We start from the raw sequence: 23,668 nt of genomic DNA on the forward strand, positions 1-23,668 counted from the left end.
CCCCCCCTTTGCCAGCTAGATAGAGATTTCCTCCTTCGCCCCCCCGACGGATTTTTCCATTTTCGCATACAAGTATTAATCTATTCACATTACTGTGGAGAGTTCAAAAACTCAGAGGGAACCAACCAATATCAGCCTCACGCTGTTGGGTTGAGTAGGAGGAGCTTGAGTATAATAAGATTCCGCCATTCCACCTCTGCCCGTCCCTTCTGTGTGTGTGTCTCTCTCTCTACTCTCTCTCTCTCCCTCACAACATCGTCCTTTCCCTTCTTCCCACCTCTACCCCACCAGAGGTCAAGACATGGCCAGCAAGACAGCGGCTCCGGCCAACGAGTACTCGGCCGCGGCGGCCGCGCGGAAGGAAGGCGTGACGGTGACCGACGTCGACGCCACGAACATGGACCATACCGGCTCGGCCGACGACAGCGACGACGCCCTCGACGCCCAGGCCGGCGTGCAGGGCATCGAGGCCACGACGTCGGTGTGGACAAAGGCCGCCCTCATCTTCGCCTACGTGTGGATCTGGATCGTCTACTTCGTCGACACGACCCAGCAGGGCGCCACGTCGTCCCTGACCCCCTACGTCACCTCGGCCTTCCAGCAGCACTCGCTCACACCGACCGTCTCGATCCTCAGCAGCATCATCGGCGGCGTCTCCAAGCTCACCATCGCCAAGATGCTCGACGTCATCGGCCGTCCTGCCGGCTACATGCTCTGCATCATCCTCACCACCCTCGGCCTCGTCCTCATGGCCGCCTGCGACTCGGTCGAGATGTACGCCGCCGCCCAGGTCTTCTACTGGGTCGGCTACAACGGCCTCACCTTCTGCCTCAGCATCTTCATCGCAGACACGTCGTCCCTCAGGAACAGAGGTCTCATGTTTGCCTATGCCAACTCTCCCTACATCAGTACGTCTCCTCCTCCTCCTCCTCCTCCCTAGAAATCTCTACATCCCTCTCTTCTTCACCACTCCCGTCGTTTCTCGCATTCCAACCTACGTCTGTCCAGTCACCACCTGGCTCTCCGGTCCCATCAGCGAGGCCATCCTCGACGGTCCCGGATGGCGCTGGGGCTTCGGCATCTTCACCATCGTCACGCCCGTCGCCACGCTTCCCCTGTGGGTCCTCTTCGTCCACTACGCGCGCGTGGCCCGCGCGCAGGGCCTCCTCGCCAACACGCCGAGCGGCCGCAACGCCTGGCAGTCCTTCGTCCACTACGCGCGCGAGTTCGACGCCGTCGGCCTGCTCCTCATCTCGGCCGGACTCTCCCTCTTCCTCCTGGCCTTCAACCTCGAGCCCAGGCAGTCCGAGGGTTGGAGCTCGGCCCTGGTGCTGTGCTTCATCATCATCGGCATCGCCCTCATCGTCGTCTTCGCCGTCTGGGAGAAGTGGTTCGCCCCCGTCACCTTCATCCCCTACGGGCTGCTCGTCGACCGTACCGTCCTGGGCTCCTGCGTCCTCGCCGGCTCCCTCTTCGTCAGCTTCTACATGTGGAACTCGTACTTCTTCTCCTTCCTGCAGGTCGTCAACGGGCTCAGCGTCACGAAGGCCTCGTACGTCACCCAGATCTACAACGTCGGCTCCTGCCTCTTCTCCATCCCCACCGGCCTCGTCATCCGCTACACAAACCGCTTCAAGGGCGTCGCTCTCTACTTTGGTCTGCCCATCAGCATCCTGGGCGGTGCCCTCCTGATCCACTTCCGCCAGCCTAGCGTCGACATCGGATACATTGTCATGTGCCAGATCTTCATCGCCTTTGGAGGTGGTGCTCTGGTCATTGCTCAGTATGTTTTTCTTCTCTACACACACACTCTCTCTCTCCCCTCCCCTCCTCCCTCCCCTCCTCCTCCGTCTCTTTTGGCATCAGGGGCAGAGATGGGAAGCTGACAGGAGGCAGGCAAGTCTCCATCATGGCCGCCACAGGCCACCAGTACATTGCCGTCGTCCTCGCCATCGAGAACATGTGCTCCAGTATCGGAGGCGCCATCGGCTCCACCGTCTCCTCGGCCATCTGGCAGGCCAAGTTCCCGGCCGCCCTGGCCAAGAACCTCCCGGAATCGGCCCAGGCCAACCTGGCGATCATCTACGGCGACCTGACGACTCAGCTCTCGTACCCCGCCGGCAGCGAGACGCGCATCGCCATCCAGGACTCGTACGGCGAGGCGGTGCGCTACATGTACATCTCCGCCACGTGCATAAAGGTCATCTCCGTCGTCGCCGTCCTCTTCTGGCGCAACATCTCACTCAAGGACAAGAAGCAGGTCAAGGGTATCGTATTCTAGGCACTATACACCACATATTACGCATGTTCCCTGTGAAGCGGATGAGAAAGAAGAGGAAAGGGCAAGAATCGGTGGCTCACTCGATGAGGAGCACTGCTGTAATACGACGGGTTTACGATGTTTCACCAAAATAAAAAAGCATGATAATAATAACAACAACAAAAAAAGACCAAACCCCTCATGCGCTCTCGCCGCGCGACCCGAGCTGACCCGAGGTCGTCCTGATATGTAGTCGGGCTAGTAGTCATCTATTGTCTTATATGGCTGGCAGGAGTGTTCTCCACTTCGTGTACAGCATTCACGAGAGGCTATTGTACAGCAACAACTCTCACCGGGGATGGTAGCCATCAATCGATAGCTCTCTAGACAGGTCAACGCTCAAAGAAGGATGTAATAGATGTCTAGCAGTATTGGCTGCTGACATCTGTCAAGGGCGTGGGGAGTGTCAAGACACGTACATCTCCCAGTTCATCTTATACGTAGTAGACAGTATGAAGACTTGGAAGGAGGAAAGAAGAGATGTGTTGTAGAAAGAAGGAGAAAATGACGAGAAAGTAACAAAGAGTACCGGAACCATGAGAAGAAAATAAAAAACGCCAATACCAAATATACGTAGAGGTGCAAATCGGGAAAGATGATCCCGTATATGCATGTTATATATGTGTTGTGTATGTGTTGTGTATGTGTTATGTGTGTGCGCGTGCGTGCGTGCGTGCGTGCGTGCGTGTGTGTGTGTGCGTGTGTGTATGTACATGTAATATTCTCTGTGTCTAAGCCTTGTATCCACCGAGACCGATCCAGCTCCAGCAGACTATGATTGATGTTAGTTCATGGAACAGAAGTGGATGATTTCGAATATGATTGGTATACGAGTACGAGGGAAAGGGGGGAAGGGTGGTGAAGAGGGGGGAAGAATGAAGGAAGAAGAGGATTGCCGAGAAACCTACTGTCAAAGCCGAGGTCATCCCGGAAATACGAGTACATGACATCCTCACCCGAGACGGTTCCGACATCGGGGCCGTAAGCGACGGCCTTCTTGCCGACGGCCAGGCCGATCATGGGAGGCACCTCCTGGAGCTCCAGGAACTGGGCTTCGTAGCCGGGGATGTGGCTGGCGAGGATGCTCTGGTGGATGTTGACGGCCATGTAGTGGCCGTGGTGCATGGCGCCTCCGCAGCGCTTGATGCCGGACCAGAGGACGGCGTCGCCGCCGCAGAAGTGGGAGCCGGCGTTGGGCACGGACGCGGGGAGGGAGAGGTTGGGCAGGATGCGGACGTAGCCCTCCGGGTCGAGCACGTCGGCGGGCAGGTGCTCGGTGGCGGGCACGCTGTTGGACATGGCCATGATGACCTGGCTGGCGGGCATGGTGTGGCCGTTTGTGAACTCGAGCTGGTAGCGGACGCCGTCGGCGTCGGCGACCTCGGTCTTGGAGGCGAGGCGGTGGCCGGTCAGGACGGAGACGCCTCCCTCGCGGAGCAGGTCGGCCGCCGTGTCCTTGCACTCGTCCGACAGGCCCTCGGACGAGAGGAGCTTGTCGCGCGAGTGCGCGAGGGTGACGTCGACGTCGGGCTTGACCAGCTTGAGCTCGGCCGCCATCTCGATGCCGACGGCGCCCCCGCCCACGACGACGACGCCGTGCCGGGCCCGCGCCACGGCGTCGATGTGCCCGTTCGCCTCGGCCAGGTACGCCTTCTTGGTGGTCGACTGGGGTACCACCGGCCAGACGCGGCGCAGGCCCGTCGTCGACACCAGGTAGTCGTACGCGTGGCTCGTCGTCTGACCCGTCGCGCTCTCCAGCACCGACGCCGTCTTGGACGAGGGGTCCACGCCCGTCACGCTGCCGTGGAGGACCGTCACGGTGCTGCCCTCGGGCAGGTGGGACGGCTGCAGAGACGGGATGTCGGCGTACCGCACCCAGGCTTTGTCGGCATACTTGGCGTCGGCGAGGGCGAGGGGGGAACCGATGACGTGAACTAGATCGGAGTGTCAGCTCTCGTTCATTTTTTTTATATATATCATCTCTCTCCCCCTCTCTTTCTTTCTCTTTCGACCCGACCCTCTCATCTCTCTATATATGAACACTCCTTCTCTGTTTATATAAATGTACACACACACACACACACACACACACACACACATACATACATATATATGTATGTATATGTATATATACATGTGCGTATGTATACCCACGTATGCATATAGCATACATATATACATAAATATGTATATATGTACGTACATACAGAGGAATATATATATATCGAGAGAGAGAGAGAGAGATGAGAGGGTCGGGGAAGATGAAAGGGGGAAACTTGAGGTAACGAGAGAGAAGAAAGGACGAAAAACTTACAGAACCCATCACGCTCATCGGCAATAGTTATATCCACATCAAACTTGGGCACCTCGTCACGGTGGGCGTACGGCTCTCCACGCGACATGCGCGGTGTCTGCCCCCTGCAGAGGTCGAGCAGGTTCATGGCGGTGGAGAGGCCGGCATAGCATCCTCCGGCGATGAAGACGCGGACGCGCGGGGTGTTCTCGGGTATGGAGCCCATCTTGGTAGTGGATGTGTATGGGTGATGTGGACGTCCTTGGCCGGAGGAAGGGTGAGGCGAGCAGGAGGAGGAGTGGGAGGAGGCGGAAGGGTGAGAGAAGAGGGCAGAAGAGTGAAGACGGGAAAAGTTGGTCGTCGAGAGATGACGGCGGCGGCTGGTGGGGGAGGAAGGAGAGGAAGAGAGGGAGGAGAAGAAGAAGAAGGAGGGGAGGATGAGGGACCACCACATGGCCGATTTGCGCGGGGCAGCGGCAGCGACTGAGGCAGTGGCAGTATCGGGAACGGCATTGGCAGCGAGACGACGACGGTAGAGCGTGGAAGGGTGAGCTAGATCCACTGGACCGAAGAGAGCGTGGCCATGCAAGGCGTCGGTACGCGGGATACGTATTCTCGGAGGCATTTCCCCCCCCCTTTCTCTCTCCTCTCGTCTTCTTCTTCTTGACCGTGCCGCTTTACTCTCTTATCTCTCCTCTCTTCTTCTTCTCTCCTCCGCTCTTTACAATGCAAGACTAACTCCGATATGAAGATGAAGAGTGAGGAGGTGGAGAGAGAAAGAAGAAAGAATCCATGAAAACAATAATAACCATAATGATGGAGAATCAAGGGGGGAAAAAAGAAGAAAAAAGACATGCTGGCACTTTTGTCAACCTGTGGGAAGGCTCCGAACCCGCCGCCGGGTCCGGAGGGGTAGAGTGCAGTACCGAGAATTTTTTTTATACTAATTTTCTCTTTTCTTTTTTTTTTTAGTTGTTAGTTTTTTTTTTTTTTTTCATCCTTTATCAGATCCGAACGTCTCGGGCAGTGCTCATGCCGAAGTCTAGAAAAATAGCACCACCACGACGTAACCATTATGTTATATTTGCTGATCCCGAGTGGAGCAGATTGGCCTGGTAGCAGTAGTATTGCAAGAGAGTGCAGAGAGGAGACTATTACATATTACAGAGGTTGAGCCATTTTATTCGGGGTCCCACGGATCGCCGACAGTCGGGCTCGATCAGTGCGGTGCTATTTATTATTGTTATTATTATATGTATATATGATATGTATCGATACCTACCCGTTCAGTGCGTCTGTGTGTGTGTGTGTGTGGGCATTCCGTGGATCTTGATTGAAATTAAGACAAGAAAAAAAGACAATGGATGAAAAATGGATGAAAAAACGTTGAAACATGGTAAAGAATTATCAATCTACTGGCAGGTACCTTGTCGATGTAATACTGTCCACACTACTCCGTACCATCATATGACATTACATAATCTGTATATGATGGCTAGGATGAATAGACGGAATAAATTGCCAGTACCAGTACTTGACAGTTGCTCCTACTAGTCATACTATTGAATACTACATATAATATGATGATGAAAATACTACTACTGATGACGATAATAATAATGATAATGATAATAATAATTCATACCGTAGAACCAACTACTCAACAGCAGGCACCACCGAACCGAAATTATCTGATCCGGCCCGGTACCCACTCGCGCCACACATGCCTTCTTCTCTTGGCGCCCGCCCTAGACACACGCCAAGTCCGTCATCGGCATGCTTCGTCGTCTTCTAGCTCTGCTCTGCGGGCAGAAGAGACGAGAGACTCGGTCGATGACATGCATGACGTACGAGAAATAACAGCGTCGATGGAAAAGAAAAAAAGAGGGGAGGGGGGACGAACAGAAAAGAAGAAAAAAAGAAGTAAAAAAAAAAAACTCGTATCGAGAACGGTGCGGTGTTGTACTCGCATCCTAGTCACCGAGGATGCTACCGGGCCATGCGTAGAGATCCCACCACAACTCGTACATATATATACACACATATATATATGTACTCTCGATACGTACGTGCTGGGTATCCCCGGTACGAGTACGAGTACCGTTACATCTGTACCGCCCCGGGCGTGTCTATATCATGCGACCAGACCCTAGCACAGACCATCGTACCGGTACATGCCCCCCCCCCCCCCCCCCCCNGTTACATCTGTACCGCCCCGGGCGTGTCTATATCATGCGACCAGACCCTAGCACAGACCATCGTACCGGTACATGCCCCCCCCCCCCCCCCCCCCTCTTCATGAATTAGTTTCATGCATGAAGCCTTTCTACCCATCAGACTCGTAATACCGCGTTCCGTTTTGCCTCCCCACTCTCAGTATATTCTTTTTTTTTTTCTTTTTTTTCCTTCTCTTTCTTTTCTTTCTCGGACCCTTGATGGGGCCCTTGCCTTTCTCTCTCTCCCTCTCCCTCTCCCTTCCCCCCTGTTGTTTCCGGGGCAGAAAAAAAAATTAAAAAATATTAAAAAAAAAGTGACGAGGCAAGTTGAGAAATAGGGACGACGGGTTTTAGATTGATAATCCTCCTTCTCCTACTAATTACTACCTACTACTACCTACTACTACTACTGCTACCATTACTACCATTACTACCATTACTACCATTACTACTACTACTGCTACTGCTACTGCTACTGCTACTACTACTATTACTATTACTACTACCATCCTTCCCTCTCTTTCCCTTCTCTTCCTCTCTACCTTCTCTTCTCGACACCCAATTACGGTATGAGTCGTGAGAGAGACAGCCTCTTCTTCCCCTAGATCAACATCTCCTCCACATAAGAAGCCGAGGAAAGAAAGAAAGGAGAGAGAGAGAGAGAGAGAGAGAGAAAGGGAGAAAGACTCTCGGCCAGAGTAGGACAGACATCATGGCTGTCGACTCACCCGTCGTCGCGTCCACCAGCGACGATGCCGTCTCGACAACGTCTCAGCACCGGGAGCAGCGGGAGCGGGATGACGTCGAGCAGCTGGATGGAAAGGCCGTCGGATCGAGCGCGACCAGCTCAAAGCCCAGATTCACCCAGACTCTCGTCAACTTCTTCCAGCTCCTCGTCTGCGCTGACCCGACATGGGTAGACTACACCCTCCTCGTCGTCGGCACCATCTCCGCAGCCGCCTCCGGCGTGCCCTTCCCCCTCATGGGTATCATCTTCGGTAAGCTCCTGGACGACATCAACTCGGCCAGCTGCGAGGTCAAGGCCAGCCCCGACGGCAATGCCCAGGACACCCAGCACACCATCAACAAGCGCGTCCTCATCCTCGTCTACCTCGGCATCGCCGTCTTCGTCCTCATCTACGTCTACGTCACCACCTGGGGCATCTTCAGCCGCCGCGTCGAGAGGCGCCTGCGCGACCGCTACTTCCAGATGCTCCTGCACCAGGACGCCTCCTTCTTCGACACCAGGCAGGCCGGCGAGCTGTCCTCCCGCCTCAACGCCGACATCCAGGCCGTCCAGTCCGGCACCTCTGAAAAGGTCGGCATGGTCCTCGCCTGCGTCTCCTTCTTCATCACCGCCTACATTGTCTCCTTCATCAGTAACTGGAAGCTCGCCTGCATGCTCCTCTCCCTCATCCCTGCCTTCCTCCTCCTCGCCGCCGCCGGCAGCGCCTACACCCAAAAGTTCACCGTCGCCATGTCCGACGCCCTCGCCTCTGCCTCCTCCGTCGCCCAGGAGACCCTGTCCAACATCGCCGTCGTCCAGGCCTTCAGCGCCGGCCCCCGCCTCGAGTCCAAGTTTGCCTCGCGCATGCACGAGGCCCAGGCCCAGGGCATCAAGAAGGCTGTCGCCGCCGCCGTCCAGGCCGGTGGCCTCTACTTCATCGCCTTCTCCGCCAACGCCCTCTCCTACTGGCAGGGTAGCAGGCAGATTGCCGACGCCTACGAGAGCGACGACGGCGCCACTGCCGGGAAGATCTACACCGTCATCTTCCTCCTCGTCGATGGTAAGTCTCAAAAGTCTCCCCCTCCCTATACTTGAAATCCCCACCCATGAGCCTCCACCACGTCGTCGTCGGCCGACGCAGTCTTGAATCCCCATATCCACCTTGAGACACGCCGCTGACACACCGAGCACAGCCTGCGTCGTCCTCGGCTCCATTGCTCCCGTTCTCCCTATCCTGGGTAGTGCCGCCGCTTCCTACCAGAAGCTGCGCGAGGACATGGAGGCCCCCGTCGCCATCGACTCGTCCTCGCCCGCCGGTACCAAGCTCGACGCCCCCATCCAGGGCGCCGTCTCCTTCAAGAACGTCACCTTCGCCTACCGCTCGCGCCCCGACCGCCCCGTCCTGAAGAACGTCTCGTTCGAATGCCCTGCCGGAAAGTACACTGCCCTCGTTGGTCTGTCGGGTAGCGGCAAGTCCACCGTCGCCGGCCTGACCGCCCGGCTCTATGACCCGGCCGAAGGCACCATCACCCTGGACGGCCACGATCTCCACAGCCTCAACATCAGGAACCTGAGGAGCCACATGAGTCTCGTCCAGCAGGAGCCGTCGCTGCTCGACCGTTCCATCGTCGAGAACATTGCCCTCGGTCTCGTCAACTCCCCCCAAGACAGCCACCAGCGGTTCCAACCCATCCTCCTCGGCGCCACCCTCTCCCAGCTTGCCGCCAAGGTCAGGGCCGGCGAGGACCTCGCCGCTTGCGCCCGGTCGCTCGGTCAGGACGTCGTCGATCTCGTTGAGAATGTTCGCTATGCAGCTGGTATGGCTGATGCCGCAGGCTTCATTGAGAAGCTCGAGTTCGGTTACGGAACTCTTGTCGGTACCGGTGGAAAGCTCGTCAGTGGCGGGCAGAGGCAGAGGATTGCCCTCGCCCGCGCCATCATCCGCGACCCCCAGATCCTCATCCTTGACGAGGCCACCGCCGCTCTCGACTCCGTCAGTGAGCGACGAATCCAGGCCGCCGTCGAGTCCATCGCCAAGAACCGTACCCTCATCTCCATTGCCCACCGTCTGTCCACCATCAAAAACGCCGACAACATCATCGTCATGAACCAGGGTAGCATCATCGAGCAGGGTACCCATCTCGAGCTCATGGCCCTGAACGGTTCCTACGCCGGCATGGTCAGGCTCCAGGACATCGCCCAGCAGGACAAGGAGTACGTACCGTCTCAGACGAGCACCACCAATGGAGATGTCGAAGCCCCTACTTCCGAGAAGGGCTCCATCGAGGATGATAAGGCTGTCGCCACGGCAGGCGCCACCGAAGCCGATGCCGAGAAGTCTGGCGAAGACGGCAACCCCGCTACTTCCGACGCTAACAATGACGCCGAGGAGCTTGATTCCCAAATGACCGGGTGGACTGTTGTCCGCCGCTTTGGTCGCATGATCCGCCCAAACATATTGGCGCTCTTCATCGCCATGTTTGCTGCTGTTATCGTCGGTGGTAACTATACCGCCTCTGGTCTCATCTTCGGTCACACCATCGGCGGTTTCAGCCCCTGCAACAGCACCTCCAAGATCTTGAACACCGGTTTGCTCTTTGGCGGCATGTACTTCATGTTGGCCGTCGTCGAGCTCTTTGCCTACACCTTCAGCTGGTCCGGTTTCGGCTACGTCACCGAGAAGCTGCTGTACAAGATCCGCGTTCTCTCCTTCCGTTCCCTGTACCAGCAAGATCTGCACTGGCACCAGACTGGTGGTCGCACGGCTTCGTCTCTTCTGTCCGTCATCACCGCCGATGCAGCCGCTGTCGGGAGCTTCAGCGGTTCCATCGTCGGTACCATCTTCTCCATCTCCGTCAACCTCATTGTGGCCATCGTCCTGTCTCACATCCTGTCATGGAAGATTGCCGTTGTCTGCCTGGTCACGGTCCCAATCCTGCTGGGATCCGGCGCCATGCAGCTTCATGAGTTGGCCAAGTTTGAGAACAAGCACGCCGGCGCCTTCTCCAAGGCCGTTGGCATCACGGTGGAGACTGTCAACTCGTTCAAGACCATCTCCTCCCTGTCTCTCGAGCAGGAAGTCTTTGGCTGCTACAAGCGTACCCTGGCTGCCCCTCGCAAGGAGATGATGCTGGCCATCCTGTACACCGATCTCTGGCTTGCCATCGCCCACGCTGCGGGCCCCCTGATCTACGCCTTTGCGTACTGGTGGGGTTCTACCCGGATCACTAAGGGAGAGGCCACGGAAACAGACTTCTTCGTCATTCTGGTGTCTATGCTTGTCAGCGCCCAACTCTGGGGTCAGGTCTTTACCCTCGCTCCTGAGGTCTCCAGGGCCAGGTCAGCGGCCTCCCGGATTCTCAGTCTCCTTGACAAGGGATCCGTAGCAAATCTATCGGTCAAGGAAAGCCAGCTTCTCGCCGGTGCGTACGGCGAGAAGGATCTCGAGGCCGAGGCCGATGCCTCTTCGAGGTCTGCCTTCCGCGGCGACAGCCGCGGCTCTACGGTCACGTTCAAGAATGTGGCTTTTTCGTACCCTGCTCGCCCCCACATTACCATCCTGCATGACCTGTCATTCACTATCGAGAGCGGACAGTTCTGCGGATTGGTGGGACCCTCTGGTGCTGGAAAGTCGACCATCATGGCCATGGTGCAGAGGATGTACACGCCCACCAGTGGTACCGTCGAAATTGATGGCGTCGACATTTGCGCCAGGGAGGATTCCAGCTTCCGTGATGATATTGCTCTGGTGCCCCAGGACAGTTCCCTGTTTGAGGGTACCATCAAGTTTAACGTTGGGCTCGGTGCCAGAAAGGGTTGTGAAGCTTCTCAAGAGGACATTGAGGCTGCATGCAAGCTTGCCAACATCCACGACACCATCGTGTCCCTTCCCGACAAGTACGACACGGAGTGCGGTCCCAACGGATCACGCCTTTCCGGAGGCCAGCGCCAGAGGCTCGCCATTGCTCGTGCTCTGGTGCGAAAGCCTCGCCTGCTGCTCCTGGACGAGAGCACCAGTGCCCTGGACGCCGAGAGCGAGAAGGCCCTCCAGGAAGGTCTCGAGCGGGCAGCGCAGGGCATCACAGTCATAGCCATCACCCATAGGCTACACACTGTGCGCAAGGCCGACGTCATCTTTGTCGTGGAGGGCGGTCAGGTGGCTGAGAAGGGTCGCCACGACGAGCTGGTGGAGACGAGTGAGCTGTACAGGGTGAATGCCCTGCAACAGATGCTTGACAACTGAACAGAATTCCCCATCGTTACTGCTTGAATTTTTTATATTTTTTTTCTTTCCAAAAAAAAAAAAGTATAGTTTTTCCCGTGTATAAGGCATCATTGATAGAATATAGAAGACCGGTGCTGAAACCGGCAATAATAATAGGAACCATGATGACTCTAATCGGTACAACGTCGTGATGCAATAAATGGGCGGGGACAGTGTATGAAAGAGAGAGAGCCCAAGAGAGAGCCCAGAGAGACGTTCGGTGCCGGTGCGACTTGGGAGGACTGATCGGTGAGTCAAGGAAGGTGCGCCTCCAATTGCCTGCATTGCTCTTGCCGTTGCATGAAATATGCATAACAGGGAAGGAGCAGTGGCATTGGTCGAGAAGATAGCTTGAAGAGAATCGATTATCCGTGGCTATTGTAAAACTACATTACTTCGTTCAGGCACCATCAGACCTACCCGTACGGAGTTAGTATTATTACTCCTTACAATTTCACAGAGCTACAGTGGTTTACGAGCAAACAGTAACAGTTTAGGCCCCTGTTCAGGGTCACATGGCCTGACGTGCTAGGGTGAGTTTGACAGCATTCCAGCGTGGGTCAAATCAGCGGTCACGTCCAGTAACGTGCTACTCTTACTCTTGGTGGTAGGGCATCACTGCGGATGTGGTCACTGCCGCGACGCAATAGCCCGCTTCGCTCTCATTCCTTTGCTCTCGACACCAGGTCGAGATAGGACCTTACGACGACCGATGCCTCAACATTCTCTGGGAACGACACAGTATAATATAGCCCACCTTTCCAGCAAGTCTTGCCGGTTGTGATTCGGACCAGAAACCCAACCCCCCCCCCCAATATCTCCGACCATTACGCCTCCGGTCGGCCTCGGGAATCCCTCCTCCGTTCCGCACCTAGGTCAAGCAACCCGCATTGGCCATCATCGTCGCAGCAGATTGACCGGCAGTGACGAACGAGGAGGGAGTGTGTCTACGCCTGTACCTGTCACAGACCCTCTCCTGTCGCTAAATGGTGACGCCGCATACGAGCTCGGCGATTATAGCGGCATCCAAGAACGGAACGACGCAGCGGAAGCCCGGGAACGCAGAGATAACGAGCGAGCCAAGAAGCGTTGTTGGCTCGAGGAACGGGACGAGATGAAATTCTCACACAGCATTCAGTTCAATGCCGTTCCAGACTGGAGTAGCCACTACCTGGCTTACAGTAACCTCAAGAAGCTGTAAGATGACTTGACCTAGAACCTCGTAATAGCCACATGCCGGGTAGGATCCCAACGGTTGCTGACGTCCAATCTGTGCCTACCAGTATCTACCAGCTCGAAAAGTCGGCCCACCAGAGTCGCGGCGGCGATGGCGAATCACGGCCTCTCATCTCCACCGAAGCACCCGAGGAGGTTTTCAGCAGAGCCCTCGATATCGAACTCGAAAAGATAAGCTCGTTCTACGTCGCCAAGGAAGGAGAGCTTCTCGATGAAGTCAATCAGCTCTTGACCGACATAGAGGAACAGAGGGGTCCGAGTGACTCTACCTATGCGCTGCGTCGAATGTCCTCCGAGGGCCAGTACTCGGCCCATCTCCACGAACGTGCGGCAAGTGCTGACGGCAATGGATCCGACGACGATCTCGAGGACGCAAGCGGCAGTGATGACGAGACTACGGGGCTCACCCAGAAACGCAAGGGCAGTGTTTCCAAGAAGAAGAACATTTCCGATGGCACCCATCTGCAACCATCCCAGGCTGACATGGCTGCTTCTTCGGAGTTTGGCCGGTCGGTGCGTAGGCACAGCACTGCTGCTGATGAGTTGGGCGGAGATTCCATCTTCTCCGGGCTGTACTCATCGGGAATCTTGCTCAAGAGACGCATCATCAGCCTCTACGTCCAACTCTGCGAGCTCAAGTCCTACATCCAACTCAACAGGACTGGTTTTAGGAAAGTTCTCAAAAAATTTGACAAGATAATGGACAAGGCGCTCCTGAACGAGTACATGGCCATGAATGTCGATACAGCGTACCCCTTCACCAAGGATGCGATGCGCGTCGTCCAAGAAAACATTGGGAACATGGAAAGGTCCTATACCGACGTGGTGACGGGTGGGGACCGGGAGCTGGCCAAGAAGGACCTGCGCTCCCACCTTCGTGAGCATGTTGTGTGGGAACGAAACACGGTCTGGCGTGATCTCATCGGCATCGAGCGCAGAGCCGAGGCTGCGAGACTTGGCCAGTCCCTCCTCGGATCGGATGCCAGGTCCGCCCCCAAGAGGCTGCAGGGTGACGAGGCTGAGGATACGAATACTACGAGCATTAAGACGCCCCTTGGACGCCTTTCCATCCCGTCTTTCCTTGTCAGCTCTTCCATGTTCACCCTCGTCTTCTCTGCTGCCGCCTTCTTTGCCCTCCTATTCCTTCCCATCATGGAGAAGCCTGAGCAGCAAAACTGTCTCGCTCTTCTCGTATTCGTCAGCTTGCTTTGGGCAACCGAGGTAAGTCGGGTCCCAATACAAATACCTGAACTAAAGTGGATGATCCGTTGATATTAACTTTGTGAAAAGACGATTCCCCTCTTTGTTACGTCGCTTCTGATCCCCTTCCTCTCCGTCCTCCTCAATGTCGTTCGAGAGGAGGATCCCAGCAAGCCACCAAAGCGCCTCAACTCTAAGGACGCCACTTCGGCCATCTTCGCCGCCATGTGGACTCCTGTCATTATGCTCCTGCTCGGTGGCTTCACACTGGCAGCGGCCTTGTCGAAGTGCAATATAGACAAACGTTTGGCTACGCTCGTCCTCAGCAAGGCAGGCACGCAGCCCAAGACGGTCTTGCTGGCCAACATGTTTGTTGCTGCATTTGCGTCCATGCTGATCAGCAACGTTGCGGCTCCGGTCCTGTGCTACTCCATTATCGAGGTATGTAGAGGAGTGTTGACCAGGTCTAAATATCCCGTCTCTCTAACGATGCTGTTCAGCCCATGCTCCGGACCCTTCCGTCCGACTCCAGCATGTCCAAGGCCGTCATCATAGGCATAGCATTGGCATCCAACGTCGGTGGCATGCTGTCGCCCATTGCGTCGCCCCAGAATGTAGTGGCCATGGGTATCATGCAGCCTGCGCCCACCTGGCTGCAGTGGTTCTTCATTGTCATCCCCGTTGGCTTCGTCTCTATCATCATCATCTGGCTGCTGCTTCTCATGACCTTCCAGCCTGGCCGTGGGACGACCATTGCGCCGGTCCGCCCGATCAAGGAGAGCTTCACTGGCATCCAGTGGTTTGTCACGATTGTGACGCTTGCCACAATCGCCCTGTGGTGTGGCAGTCACCAGCTGGAGAGTATCTTTGGCGATATGGGCGTCATTGCCATCATCCCCATCGTGCTCTTCTTCGGCATCGGCATCCTGACCAAGGAAGACTTCAACAACTTCCCCTGGACCATCATCATTCTGGCGGCCGGTGGCCTGTCCCTCGGAAAGGCAGTGCGGTCCTCCGGCCTCCTGCACACGGTCGCGGAGCTTGTGACGCGCCAGGTCGACGGCATGAGCCTCTATGGCGTTCTTGTGGTGTTCTCGGTCCTGATTCTGGTGATTGCCACCTTTATCAGCCACACTGTTGCGGCCCTCATCTTCCTGCCGCTCGTCTACGATGTCGGTGTGGCTATGGACCAGCCGCATCCCAACCTGTTGGTCATGGGCGGTGTGCTGATGTGCAGCGCAGCCATGGGTCTGCCTACGAGCGGTTTCCCCAACATGAGTAAGTCAGGTCCTGCTATTGATAGGAAACGGCGGAACACGGCTAACGCGATTCAATACAGCTGCTATCATGAAGGAGGATGCTGCCGGGGTGAGATATCTTCAGGTCAAGCACTTTATCAGCAGGGGAGTACCCAGCAGTTTCCTTACCCTGTTGGTTGTCGTGACTCTTGGATACGGAATCATGCAGGTTGCCGGAATAGACTGATCCGTAGTTGGAGGTTACGGAGGCTGCTTCTTCATAGGGAACATATATATCAGTAGTAGTGACTGTAGTCGAGCGTGGATTTGCTTGTATATTTCCTCTACGTCGAGGTATGAACTGTTGATAGTTAGTGATAGAGCATGGATAGAGCGGTCCATAGATATTTGCCGCGGAAAGCAGAGGTGGATTAGAGGATTGTACTACTGTTGGAGAGCTGCATTGTTATGATGCATGTTTATCATAGCAGCAGCATGGGTGTAGTACATTCAAATGAGTGACTTTTTCCTAGCTCTTCTCTCATGTCTTGGTTGTCTTATGAAGCGGATGTGTATAGTAATCCAAGGCCCAGATAAACCAGGATATACCGTGCGTGTACTATGCAACACTGTGCACATGGCCGTCGGGAGCTTAGGCCCAACGTCAACTGACGTCGCAGATCCCGGGAAACAGGACGAACATCCCGCCACCCAAACACCAAACCTACAACACAAACAATTGAGCGCATCTTTCTTGCGCCGACAGGACTCTCGGAAGGGACAAACGCATCTCACTGACTACGGACTCGATTTGACTTGGCATAGCCTCCGACCCCTCATCAGCTGTCGAGCTGGCTAGCTGCCATGCTCTCCGCCTTCACGGCTCGACCGATAATCGAGCTGCGGGACCGGGACAAGTCCAAGATCGAGACTATTGTTGCATACGGTACTCTTTTCATCCCCTGGATCCGGAAGCAGTGGGGTCCCGTCGAACTAACGCAACTTCACAGGTGACCGTGTCCTCGTGGGACTCAACAGTGGCGCGCTCCGCATCTACCGTCTCAACCAGCCGACAATTACAGAGAACGGCAGCACAACAGATCCGGGCGGCAATGATGGGGAGCGGCAGGCGACATCGGCATCGAACTCCGCGGCCAGTAGCACAAAGCCCACAGACCTCTTGCGTGAGGTAGAACGGTTCTCAACGCGATCGATAGACCAGCTGGCCATCATCAAGGAGGCTAACACGATTGTCTCGCTGTCCAACTACCACGTTTCGCTGCACGACCTGCAATCGTACGAGCTCATCGAGACGCTGTCGCGAACCAAGAACGCCTCGTGCTTCGCCGTCACGTCCAATATTGTCAAGGATGCCGACACAGGCATCCCCGAGATCATCAGCCGGCTGGCTGTAGCGGTCAAGAGGCGGCTCCTGCTGTGGAGCTGGCACGAGAGCGAGCTGGATGACGAGGATGTGGCTGAGATAAGCCTTCCGGAGACGATACGGTCGGCGACGTGGGCGAGCGCGACAAAGATATTGTGCGGCATGAATGGGGGCTACGTCATGGTGGATGTGGTCACACACGCCATGGAGGATATCGTGAGCCCCGGTTCTGTGGCTGCCGCCGGAGGTAGCCAGGGAAGTCGGTTTGGCGCCTTTAGCGGTGCTGGGATGGGATACATGGGCCTTGGAGGGTATATGCCCAGACCGCTAGCGACGAAGTTGAAGGACGGAGAGATGCTCCTAGCTAGGGACATCAACACGCTCTTCGTCGATGATGAGGGAAAGGCCCTCGACCGCAAGCAGATCCCCTGGCAGTCTGCCCCGGAATCCGTCGGCTACTCGTATCCTTACATCCTAGCGCTGCTCGCCCCCTCCAAGGGCTCGCTCGAGGTCCGCAACCCCAACTCTCTGTCTCTGCTGCAGAACATCTCCCTCCCCGGAGCGTCGCAGATCCATTTACCCCCTCCGACTGTCAGCTTGGCCCACGCCGGCAAGGGCTTTCACATCTCCAGCGACAGGTGTGTCTGGAAGATGGGTGCCACCGACTACGACTCCCAGATCGACGAGCTGATAGGCAGCGAACATTACGACGAGGCCATTAGCATCCTGGGAATGCTCGAGGATGCCCTGCTGCGCAACAAGACCGAGACGCTACGTGAGGTCAAGATGCGTAAAGCTGAGGTGCTCTTTTCCAAGAAGGACTTCAGGCGATCCATGGACCTGTTCAATGAGGACGACGTGCATGCTCCTCCTGAGAGGGTGTTAAAACATTTCCCCCGGCGCATAGCTGGAGATCTGTCGGTGTGGCCCGAGGAGGAGCCAGAAAGGGAAGAGGTGGGCGAAGATGAGGGGAGCGGCGAGGAGGGTAATAAGGCGGAAGAGGCAGAAGGGCAGGAGGAGAACAAGGAAGCAACAAAGGCAGACGCTACGGAGAAGAACACCAACGGCAACAGCAACAGCACCGGTACCAGGTCTAACAGTCCCGAAACACCTCCTGCGGCACCCTCGTCACCAGGACCTGGCGGTGCTCTGGCCAAATTCTTCGGCGGAAAGAGGACCCTGTCGGATACGCAATCCATCGCGTCGTCCAAGAGGAATAGCTTGGAACATGACGAAGCAGAGCGTGTCAAGGCGGAGTTGGCGGCCGCGAAGCCCAGGCCCCTGGATGGCAAAGACCTGACTAGCGCTGTCATCGAGCTCATCAGCTACCTCGCCGGCACGCGTGCTCGCCTTCAGCGCGTTATCGACCCCGTGACGGGCAAGCTGAAGCGCAGCAGCAACTTCGATCAGAAGAAGGCAAACGGAACGGGACTATCCCGAGACGACGAGGATGCGGAGAAGCTGCTCCGGCTAACGCCAACCGACTCGGAGAAGCAGCAGGAGCAAGAGCTTGTGTCCACATTCCGGCTGGTGGACACGACGCTGTTCCGGGCGTACATGCTGTCTCGCCCTACGCTGGCAGGCCCGCTCTTCCGCATCCCCAACTTCTGCGACCCGGACGTGGTCAACGAGCTGCTCCTGGAGAAAAAGAGCTTCACAGAGCTTGTCGACTTCTTCTACGGAAAGAAGCTGCACAAAGAGGCCCTCGAGCTTCTCCGCCGCTTCGGCACGTCGGCGCACCCTGACCCGGCGGCGCCTGCACTTCACGGGCCCGACCGGGCAATCCGGTACCTGCAGAGCCTGCCGCCTTCAGAAATCGACCTGACGCTCGAGCACGCCGCTTGGACGCTGAAGGCGAACCCGGACTACGCCATGGAGATCTTTGTCGGGGACACGGAGAATGCGGAGAACCTGCCACGGGATAAGGTTGTGGCTTTTCTGAGAAAGCAGGATACTGATCTCGAGATGGTCTACCTCGCGCATATCATCGATGAATTAGGTGATCTAACGCCCGAGTTCCACAATCGACTCGTCGAGCTGTCGGTCCAGAGGATACGTGGGATGGACAGAGACGGTGACGAGGGCAAGTGGGATGACGAGATGGACAAGTTTCTGGCGTTTCTTCGCCAGTCTTCGCAGTACAGTCTCAGCAAGGCCTTTGGACTTATCCCGAGAGATGGTAAGGATGGTTCTCGACAGGTGATGATACTTGGCAATAACGGAGGCTAACATGTTCAAAAAAAAAGACGCCGGCTTTTACGAGGCTCAAGCCATTGTGCTCAGTAACATGGGGCAGCACAAGCAGGCGCTTGAGATCTACGCCTTTAAGATGAAGGATTATTCCAAGGCGGAAGAGTATGTTTTTCTTTATTCTCATTCTGTATACCTGAGAGGATAGATGGGAGGAAGTTGACCAACATGCGCGCAGATACTGCAACCGTGTCAGTCTCTTGACCGATGAAGAGGCATCGAAGACTGAGAGCGGGGCTGGCAGAGACAACGACGGAGGGGCAGGCGAAACCCCGACCATCTACCACACCCTCCTATCGCTGTATCTGCAGCCTCCGCGGCCACACGAGAAGGAGCCCAAGCTCGGACCTGCTCTGGACCTCCTCTCGCGGCACGGCTCCCGCCTGCCGGAGAACTCGACCTTGGGCCTCATCCCAGATGACCTCCCCGTCGGAGCTCTAGAGTCATACTTCCGCGGTCGCATCCGCTCCGTCAACAGCCTTGTCAATGAGTCGCGCATCGCGGCGGCCATGCGCAAGTCGGAGAGCATATCGGTGGCGGCGAGGCTGCACCTAGGCGACGACAAGGGTTGGGGCCAGAATCCGAGCCAAGGCGGACGCAGCAGACACGTCACCATCACAGATGAGAGGCACTGCGTCGTCTGCCACAAGAAGCTGGGTGGGGGGATGCGCCTGGGCGGAGGAGCGGGTAGCGTCGTGGCCGTGCTGGCCGACAACACCGTCGTTCATTATGGCTGTCTGGGTAGGGCAACGGGGCAGAGAGGCGAGAATGCTGCGGCCAGAGTGCCCAGTTGGGGAAGAGGGTTCTAGCCCCATTCCTCTCTCCTTGTTTTGACTCTTTCTTCTGAAGTCTCCTCCTTTGTGATTTTTTTTTTTTTTCAATTGGCCAGCATCGTTTCTTCATTATCGGGTCGCACATATAATACCCCTCACTCGATAGCATTTCCATATGAGTGACTGCTCAGTCATCCTCTTGCACCTCCTCTCCGTAATTCTCCTCCTCTTTCGCATCGTCGACGGGTTTCCCGCTGTTCCCCTGTGCCGCCTTGTCTTGTTCCATGCGCTTTGTGAGCTCCTTGTTGATCTGGTCCTGTGTCGTGACGATTGCCCTGCGTAGAGAGTCGAGGTATTGCGTCTTATCGGGGACAGAGGTGGAAGGAGGGGCGGGGATGGAGTGTCTGATGGCGAAGGGTTCGCTCGAGGGATCGCTGTAGGTTGCTGAGAGATCCATTCTTGCTGTTTCCTTCCGGATGATTTCTTGTCTAGGAGTCGGTAGTTGAGTAGCAGTAGTGTGAGTGCGAAAGGAGTAGTAGGTTGATGAAGTTCCCCTCCCCCCCTTGAGTGTACTTGTGTGGTAGTATAAATCATACTACAGGTTAACAGGGAAAAGTCTTGGTGGGCGGGGTTGAAGAGCTCTGTGCGTCAGAACTAACCTACACACTGCTGTATGGCGCAGGGTGGTGGCATATCACACACACACAGACCCCCCCCCCCCCCCCCCCCTCCCCATTTCTCTCCATCCCATCATATCCAGGACAACACAACCACATATACAGCTTACCCGAGTAAATCAATCGGAGCGATCATATACAGGGGGCGCAATATCTCAAAATGTGACGCATGTTGCGTCCTACTCTCCATCAGCAGAAATGTCACGACAGCAGTCCCGAGCCCCAGGTAGCTTTTCGCCGCTTCCGGGGGGCACATCGTCATTGTCAACGAGCAGTGCCGCTGCGGCTGCAGCCGCAGCGCAGTCTCCTCATCCTCTTCCTCCCCCCGCCACCGGCAGCGGCTCTACTGCTGCCCCTCGCCCCTCGATAGACCTGTCCGACGGCGAGGATGTCTATGGTTATCAGCAAGACAGGATCGTGCTCGGACGGACACGTCCATCTATCGACTCGCCGTCGGCGCCCATGTACGCGCAGCTTGCTACCACGAACAACGGCAGCAACCCGACCACGTTGAACCAACACCACTATAACCTCCCGCGACCAGCCAAGCCATCTGGTGGCGCCACGACAGCGTCGTCGTCACCCCTGATGCGCTCGCACGCGAGGAAGCACTCGTCTGCCACGCCGGGCCTGTTTGAGCCCACGCTGCCGTCGGCCAGCACATCCAACCTGTCTCATATCGGCATGAGCCAGCAGCAGCAGCAGCAGCAGCAGGCTGGCGGGGGCGCTGGCGGCGCCGCGTTGTCGGCCAGTCAGATTGCCGCTCAGGCGGCTGTCATGTCGCACCAGCAACACACGCGACACCGGTCGCAGACGGTGCCATTCCCCGGAGACTCCAACGACGGCGCCAGGCGTGGTAGCGGGAGCAAAGGCCCCGTCAGCCCGCCCGTCCTCAGCCTCACCGAGGCCAGCGCCCCGTCGCGCGAGAGCTCTGCCTTTAGCGGGCTGGGAATCGCCCCCTCGGCCTCGTCGTCGCGCGTCGACCTCCCCTACGCCTCATCTGCCGCCACGGCTGCCGCCAACGTCGTCTTCCCCCGCTCCGGGCATAGCTCGCCCAGCCAGGCCAACTCGACGCTGCCACAGCAGTTTCAACTGCCGTCCACGGGCCCGGGTAGCTCCCACATACAGCAGCAGCTACAACAGGCTGCCGCCACTTCCATGCCGCCACCGCCGCCTCCCCCTCCGCCTCCCCCGCCTCCCCCGCCGGAGAAGCAGAGCAAGTCGGAGAAGGCCCGGGCCAAGCTCTTCTCGCGACCGAGCAGGATCACAACCAAAGCAGACGTCAGGGAGAAGCCACTTCCCAGCCCGGGGAAAATTGGGTCGGCCCTGTCGGCGCTGCAGCGCGGCAACTTCAGCTCTACCAACCTGGCGGATCAGGGGGGGCAGGGCATGTACATGCACCAGAACTCGTCGGCGGCAACGATCCGGCCCATCGACACGCCCGCAACGGAGGATAAGGGGAAGGAGAAGGAAAAGAGGCATCACTTCCTATCGCGGCAGAAGCACAAGCTCAAGGATGAGTTTCACCTGCCGCTCTCGTCGGCAGCGAGCAACTCGCTGCCCACGGACCCGAGCGCGCCCAACAGCCTGTACAACTTCAACATTCCGGCCAGTCCCGGCCCCGGGTCGAGCGGGTTCGTCAAGGCCAAAAAGGACAGGAAGCATGCGGAGCGATCAGAGAGCCGCCTAGGCGTGAGCGAAGAGTCGTCTACGCTGGGAACGGGCGGTCAGAGTGAGTGGCCCGGGCCGAGCAGCCTGCCGAGCCTGTCGCAGCAGTCGACCATGATGCTGGACCCCGTCGACCCGGGCAAGCTGGGCCTGCACAACCACATGACGGTGGACGATGCGTGGCCGTACCTCAAGGCCAAGCTGCTCGTCATCTTCGAGGGCGAGGACCTTCGCCTGCCGGTAGAGGATTTCAACCGCGTGGTCCAGATGCACATCCAGTACTGCATCCAGCGGCGGTCGCCCAACACGATGCTCGAGGATTTGCGTGACTTCCTGACGGTGGGATTCTCCTCGCTCGACCGCACGCTGCGCAGGACACCCGAGGACCGTTTCATCCCCGCCCTCGTGGAGCTGTGGCTCTTCACATTCACGTCCATCCTGCCCTACATGCAGGCCGTCTTCCTGCCCGTGGATATGGAAGTCGCCGGTTGCGGGACGATAATGACACCCGAGCAGTCGCGCGACTTCTGGGGAGGCGTCGTGGTGCCGGCCAGCACTCCCACCAGACGTCCGTCCATCCCCGTGGCAGATGACCAGCATCAGCAGCCGCACGTCACGCCAGCCGCCACAGTCCTCGACGTGCGTCGCCTGGTCCTCACGGCTTACCGGGACATCATCATCCTACCGCGCTACGACACTCTACGCACCATCTTCTCGCGTCTGTCCCTCGAATTCCTACCCTCCTCCTTCTCCAGCAGCAGCAACAACAACAACAACAACAGATCGTCATCTCCTGATGCTGCCGCATTCTCCACTTCCCCTCCCGAATCACTATCATCGATGATCCGTCCCGGCACGGCAATGTCCCTCGACCCGTCCGTGGCATCCTACAACTCCACCAGCACCACACTACTAGGCGAATTGGCCGGTGTGGGTGGAGGAGGAGGAGGAGGAGGAGGGGGTTCGACGGGATCCGCCACGGGCGGGAGCCGCAGCCGCGCCATCTCCAACGTCTCCTTCGGGAGCCACGCCAGCGACGGCGCAGGCGGTCACGTACGCCCCTTCACGCCCTCGAGCGCCCTGGGCAGCGTGCGTGAGCAGAACGTCCAGGACTCCAAGCAGGTGACTGACATGGTAGGCCGGATGCTGCAGTGCGTCAGCGTCCTGGCCAGCCTGAGCGATGTCGGCGACGACGACGAAGGGAACAGGAAGATGGTCGAGCTGTGCAAGATGCTCAAGCTGAATTGGCTTGGGAGAGGGAGGACGGGGAGGAACAGGATGGGTATTGTCGGGGGCAAGGTTCGTAGGGGAGGAGGGGAGGAGCTGAGAGTTGCTTGATTTCCTCTTTCTCCTTTTTTTTTTTTCCCTTCAAGTTTTCTTCGTTTGCTTTTGCTCTCGTCTTTCTTTCCCACGCCTCGGGTT

The 23,668-nt window shown here is 57.1% G+C and overlaps 6 protein-coding genes across 6 annotated transcripts; 5 read left to right on the forward strand and 1 right to left on the reverse strand.

Annotated features, from left to right (window-relative positions):
- Window positions 1–301: 301 nt before the first annotated feature.
- On the forward strand, window positions 302–2,281 carry GMORB2_2036 (Fungal trichothecene efflux pump (TRI12); the record flags this gene model as incomplete). Its single annotated transcript, XM_035464016.1, has 3 exons — window positions 302–908; window positions 1,009–1,783; window positions 1,897–2,281. The coding sequence occupies 3 exons, from the start codon at window positions 302–304 to the stop codon at window positions 2,279–2,281; spliced, it is 1,767 nt and encodes a 588-aa protein (XP_035320280.1).
- A 948-nt stretch (window positions 2,282–3,229) lies between these two features.
- Window positions 3,230–4,839, reverse strand: GMORB2_2037 (NADPH-dependent 2,4-dienoyl-CoA reductase, sulfur reductase, or a related oxidoreductase; the record flags this gene model as incomplete). The annotated part of the gene is made up of 2 exons (XM_035464017.1): window positions 3,230–4,213; window positions 4,687–4,839. Coding segments are annotated over 2 exons (1,137 nt in total), but the record flags the coding sequence as incomplete, so codon positions are not given.
- Window positions 4,840–7,541: 2,702 nt separating this feature from the next.
- Window positions 7,542–11,799, forward strand: GMORB2_2038 (ABC-type multidrug transport system, ATPase and permease component; the record flags this gene model as incomplete). Its single annotated transcript, XM_035464018.1, has 2 exons — window positions 7,542–8,616; window positions 8,750–11,799. 2 exons carry the CDS (start codon window positions 7,542–7,544, stop codon window positions 11,797–11,799), a joined length of 4,125 nt encoding a protein of 1,374 aa, XP_035320282.1.
- A 1,254-nt stretch (window positions 11,800–13,053) lies between these two features.
- Window positions 13,054–15,741, forward strand: GMORB2_2039 (phosphate transporter; the record flags this gene model as incomplete). The annotated part of the gene is made up of 4 exons (XM_035464019.1): window positions 13,054–14,277; window positions 14,347–14,697; window positions 14,757–15,534; window positions 15,596–15,741. 4 exons carry the CDS (start codon window positions 13,054–13,056, stop codon window positions 15,739–15,741), a joined length of 2,499 nt encoding a protein of 832 aa, XP_035320283.1.
- A 617-nt stretch (window positions 15,742–16,358) lies between these two features.
- Window positions 16,359–19,937, forward strand: GMORB2_2040 (Vam6/Vps39-like protein vacuolar protein sorting-associated protein 39; the record flags this gene model as incomplete). The annotated part of the gene is made up of 4 exons (XM_035464020.1): window positions 16,359–16,440; window positions 16,505–19,057; window positions 19,125–19,233; window positions 19,307–19,937. 4 exons carry the CDS (start codon window positions 16,359–16,361, stop codon window positions 19,935–19,937), a joined length of 3,375 nt encoding a protein of 1,124 aa, XP_035320284.1.
- An 839-nt stretch (window positions 19,938–20,776) lies between these two features.
- GMORB2_2041 (HbrB-like) lies at window positions 20,777–23,584 on the forward strand (the record flags this gene model as incomplete). Its single annotated transcript, XM_035464021.1, has 1 exon — window positions 20,777–23,584. One exon carries the CDS (start codon window positions 20,777–20,779, stop codon window positions 23,582–23,584), a length of 2,808 nt encoding a protein of 935 aa, XP_035320285.1.
- Between the last annotated feature and the right edge of the window lie 84 nt (window positions 23,585–23,668).

This window comes from Geosmithia morbida (genome assembly GCF_012550715.1).
Source record: "Geosmithia morbida isolate 1262 chromosome Unknown scaffold_11, whole genome shotgun sequence".
Lineage (NCBI taxonomy): Eukaryota > Fungi > Ascomycota > Sordariomycetes > Hypocreales > Bionectriaceae > Geosmithia > Geosmithia morbida.